The 4,883-nt window shown below is 42.7% G+C and overlaps 1 protein-coding gene across 1 annotated transcript; it reads right to left on the bottom strand.

Moving 5' to 3' along the window:
* Positions 1 to 803: 803 nt before the first annotated feature.
* On the bottom strand, positions 804 to 4,620 carry LOC123166306 (uncharacterized). Its single transcript, XM_044584091.1, has 3 exons — positions 4,247 to 4,620; positions 2,943 to 3,677; positions 804 to 1,795 (listed from the first exon to the last, which is right to left on the bottom strand). Exons 1-3 carry the CDS (start codon positions 4,559 to 4,561, stop codon positions 1,070 to 1,072), a joined length of 1,776 nt encoding a protein of 591 aa, XP_044440026.1. The 5' UTR covers positions 4,562 to 4,620; the 3' UTR covers positions 804 to 1,069.
* Positions 4,621 to 4,883: the final 263 nt, after the last annotated feature.

Genomic DNA, 4,883 nt, shown 5'->3' with positions numbered 1-4,883 from the left:
CCCTTATATTTCAATCAGACTTTGACCTTCTATTTAACTATCAAAATATAAGTTGTATGCCAAAAAATAGTATCACTGAAAACCTCTTTTGAATATGAATTCAATAATATAAGTTTTGCGGCATACGACTTATATTTTATTAGTCAAATCTACTGACAAAATTTACCATAGAATACGAAGAGAACTAATAAACCCGGAAGGATGTAGTACTTCTGTCTCCCCACGTCCCGGATGAGCGTTATCGAGTGCCATTTTGCGACAACATTAGTTCAGTTTATTTTTATGCGTGTTTTGTAGCTTTTTTTTTACTCTCTATTCCCAATAATTTATTGTGTGTTTTTTCTTCGAATTTTGTTGTAATTAGTTGGCAGCACATGGCCTATGGGATGTAATTGCTTGGTTGATCTTTTGGTAAAAACAAAACCTTCCTAAGTTTCGAACAAAGGGAGACTTCAAAAAAAAATGTGGGAAAATAAGGTCAATAATGAAATGGATGTATTTCTCTTGCACGCCGCGAGCTGTTGTGTGAAAAAGGACTATCTGAGGCAATATGCATCTGGCAGAGCCCTTGTATTAGAGGAAGTGAGGAACACCTGACCTGCGTAGGCTTTATTAAAAGAATGATTAAGAGTATATACATATCACATTGTCTGTACGATCATCAGCCATATTTTGTTGACATAGGGAATAACATTCTTTTATTAGCTCTGAGAATTACCTTGCATGGCATTTCTGGTCTTATTATAAAGCATGCGTCACAAACAGTTTAACTGAATGTAAATGGGCCTGGACTGTACAAAAAATGAAGCGAACAGAGTTGTACGTTCTTTTATTCACACAAAAGTTGTAGTATGTGATACTAAGTGATAACCATGACCTTGATATGCTAGAAATGCGTTGATAACCTCCTTGACAGAATGCACTGAGCGATAACTTCCGTGACCTATCGTCAGTCTCTTACAGTCTTATTGTACTAGCTAAAGTTAGTTGATAACATGCTATCTAGCTGCTTTAACATTGAGGGGCAAGTATTATATGCCAAAAGCAGCTTGGAACCACTAGTATGACACTACACCGAATTATCCTCGTCGTCTTCACTGTTTTCCAGAACATGTGCAAGGGAATTGGCTTGCAACTTCTTAAACTGGCCTATGAAGTCTGTTGCTTCTGAAATGAGAGCATTCTTTGCAGCCTTCACACTACCAGCTCGCTGCTCCGAAAGAGGCCTCTCAGGATCAGTTGCATTGGTGCCAGCAGCCTTCTTACGAGGCTTTTTTGCGCCTTCTCTTCGGGTCAACTGATTAATATACTTCTCGTGCAAAACAGTATTCTTTAGAGGCTTCAGTACTGGTGGACTCGGTTCAGCATGCTTAGTTTTCAACCTTGACAACGGTCTCTTACGTGCTGAAGAACTCACGCTGTACTTGTGAAGGGAAAAGGACTTTAGATAATTGTCAGGGGTCCCAGGAGAATCGTCAAGAGGAATGTTCAATTGTAAAGCAGATGGTGAAGTCTCAAATATAGAGAAGTGATCAGCCTCTTGAGCTTGGTCAATGAGGGAATGCTTCTTTAGCAAGTGTCTCACTGTCTTCTGTGCTAATTGGCTCTTTTGTTTGGCAGTCCTTGGTCTTCCGGCTAGAGGTTCCAAGAGGTTTGGAAATTTTGGATCAGACAATGTGAAATGTGCTAGAGGAGAGAACTGTGTTTTACTTCGAGGACGAGGGGCAATTGGAGTGGGCGTTGAGAGGTCAGCATGAACTCTATTGAAGCAGTCTTCGGCAGATTTGCCTGGCACCTGAAAGGATGTGTATTAATTTGCTGAACTAACAAAAATGATAAAGGAACAAGTCTCTAGAAAAATGCTGAGTAATCTATAGGACATACTACTGAGTACTGAAGTATAATAGATTGTCAAAGCAGTGACATGTTGAATATGACATGTGGTAAGCATCACTATAAATGGCTGAAATCAATTCCATGTGAGACTACTAAAAGAGCAGCACCAAAATATCAGCAATCTAAGCTCACAGTACTATCTTTTTTGAACCTGAGCTCAAAGTATTATGTTTTTACATGTATCATGTAACTCGCAACATTAATTGATGACCACTTCACATCCATGTTGGTGTCAACATGTGATGAGAGGATCACTCACATGTGCACTACAAATAATAAACAGACAACATTCCGTTGATTTGCTTTCCCTTCAATGCAAGAAATAATTAAAAAAAATACAGCATGAAATGTTATGTTTCACTATGACTACTAATCAACTCTTGTAAATATTACCAGTTCTACACATTCCCAGAAAACGCTCTCTACAATTTTTCTTTTCTCAAATACGCACCTAAGTATGCATCATCTCGTATTAGAAGAAAACATCCAAATGACATCAAACTTGAAGCCTATAAACAAAAGCAGAAAAGAAAGCCAAAAATGAAAGAAAACAGCAGTCCACAGACTATACAACTATCCTACTGCTACTATTTATTTATTTTTGAAACAAGATCCTACAGCTACTATTTGGCTTATTCATCGTTCAGACACTACTGGTATGTTGACTCTGGAAGTATTTTTAACATGTTCAACTCTAGGCTACCCCAACTTGTTTGGGACTGTCTGAAAGGCTTTGTTGTTGTTGTTGTTGTTGTTGTTGTTGTTGTTGTTATTGGACATTTAGTGTTGTACGTGATTTATGTTGACTGCTTAACAAAAGGAAATCAAAAAAACAATGCAGTGGAATATCAGAGTCTAGCAGCAAGTCCCATGAATAATTCGTGCCCATTTATGGCGATTTTTAAGCTGGAAACCCCATTCCAGCATTCTCATGTTTATTATTATGCTTTCTTAAGGCAACTTGCGCAACTAGATATCAAACAGCTCTTGCAACAACAACGATAAGATCAAACCACTAAAGAAACAAAATCAAGGATTGGAAATACCATTTTAGAAACTTTCTTCCAGAAATGTGGGGATGGTCGAGCAGTGAAGTAAGCCTGGCGCAATATAGTGTCCTGCTCTTCTGTCCATTCATCTGACGCACAACATTGTTGCTGTACCCCTTCTTTAATCCCACTTAGCTCTTCACTGCATTCCTTGGTGTTCATCAGTGTATCATCACCAATTTTAGACTGCACTATGGAAGAAGGATTATTTTCACTCTTCTTGTGGATGATGTTTCTGGGTTCAGTGATGGGTACAATTTCTTGACAATCAGATTTGTGCTCCTGGTGAGTTTGCTTCCTTGATGCCTGCTTTCTTCCGGTGCCTCTCTTCCTCTTTCCTGTCAGCTCCTCACCACGACTGGGCTTTGGCTCTTGCATCTCACTCTTTTTGTAAGATGCATCTGCAGGCTTTCTCCTGGCAGGAGCATCTTGGGAATCTTCATACACTGTCTGGAGCTTATTGTGTTTTTCCATCCTTGCAGAAGCTTTTACTGCAGCAATTCTCTGGCTACTCCTTGGTGGATTCTCTAGTTTTTTGTCTTTCTTAACAGCATTTTGATTTTGAGTCTTGCTATTATGGGGAATGTCGCGGGGATTTGGTGTGAACGGCAGCAGTTTGTGGTGACTTTGCTTCTCCACCAAGGGCTTGCTCACACTCTTATCACCTCGTTGGAACCGTGTAGATCTCTGAACAGGCGTAATCGCCCATTGGTTACCCCTGACTTCGCATTCCTGCAACAGAAGGTAGGTAGAACTTAAAACACTGTTGCCGCAAGCTATGCCACTAAAAGGTCCGACCAGAATCATCCAATGATAAACTATGATATTTGTAATCAAGTGCCAACCGTGAAACGGATGAAGCAGCTCAGTCAGCAAGCATATTAGATTATTAGTATGATGATCGGACAGGCATGAAATGGATAAAATCAAGAGGCGGGTGGCATATAAAACATACGAGTAAGAAACTAATCTTTGTTTTGGGGGGTGGAAGAAACTAATCTGTTGTTGGATAAGTAGAATCTAGGGAATAGAGCAAGATTGTACTTGGTAGCATGACATACTGGAATATGTTAAACCATTGATAGTTGGTTGTTGCCACGGAATCCCCAGAAATCAAGAAATGGTGACAAATTTTGGGAAGAAAACTGGGTACTGAAGAAAGATCTAAACAGGGTGGCCAAATCTCCTTCTCAGGCAACTACAATGCGCTGAAGAGGAGAAACTACGCGCATGCGCATAACACCCCGCGCCCCCAAATCGAAGCCAATATCTGCAACCAAGAAGAGATTTGCCCCCTATACCTCGTCCGCCTCGTCGAGCACAATAGGGTGCTCCGGATCCCGGCCGGTAAGCCGCGCCGACCGGCGTGGGAGAGCCTTCGGAGGTCGTCCCTCAGCTCCGCCGCTCTCGTCGTGGGTGCATCGGCTTCTCCCCGGGGTTGTGGGGGCGGCCAACTTCTTGAACTTGCAGGCCTCCGCGTCCTCGTCCCGGTTCCTGGATCGGGACTGGATCCACGGAGAGGGGGAGCTGAGCGGAGTCGCGTGGCGCGAGCGCAGCCGCCCCTTCCACGGCGTCCCGCCGGCCGCCGGGGTGGAGGGTTCCTGCTTCTTTACCATGTTTGTTGGCTGGAGAAAGGAGAAGGAGAAGAAGGGGATCGATTGCTGGAGAGGCTGGAGTTTGGAATGAACGGGAGGGGATTTTGAATGGGAGAGAGGTGGAATGGGGGCGGTCATCCTCGACCCTGGGCCGAATGGGCCAGGCTTGGGGTGAGTGTTTGCTGGGCTCGGTACCGGAGATAGCTAGGCTTTCTGGGAGCTCATTCCGGGCCGGCCATGCTTCAGGTCAAGAGAATTAATATGACAAGTCATCTAACTTCGGCTACATCGGATCATGGGCCCATATTAGTAAAGTTGGACGCTGCACAAAACAATACAAAGC

The sequence above is a fragment of the Triticum aestivum genome, chromosome 7D (genome assembly GCF_018294505.1).
Source record: "Triticum aestivum cultivar Chinese Spring chromosome 7D, IWGSC CS RefSeq v2.1, whole genome shotgun sequence".
In the NCBI taxonomy this organism is placed as follows: Eukaryota; Viridiplantae; Streptophyta; class Magnoliopsida; order Poales; family Poaceae; genus Triticum; species Triticum aestivum.
Note: the sequence above shows the minus strand (reverse complement) of the source record. Positions and strands in the feature narration are given on the sequence as shown.

Bases quoted from the DNA above. Each gene is read 5' to 3' on its own strand.
- LOC123166306 (XM_044584091.1), bottom strand. From the start codon at position 4,561: ATGGTAAAGAAGCAGGAACCCTCCACCCCGGCGGCCGGCGGGACGCCG. The intron at 3,678-4,246 runs GTATAGGGGGCA...CTTCTGTTGCAG, and splicing joins TGCTCGACGAGGCGGACGAG to GAATGCGAAGTCAGGGGTAA. The intron at 1,796-2,942 runs GTATTTCCAATC...ACATCCTTTCAG, and splicing joins GGAAGAAAGTTTCTAAAATG to GTGCCAGGCAAATCTGCCGA.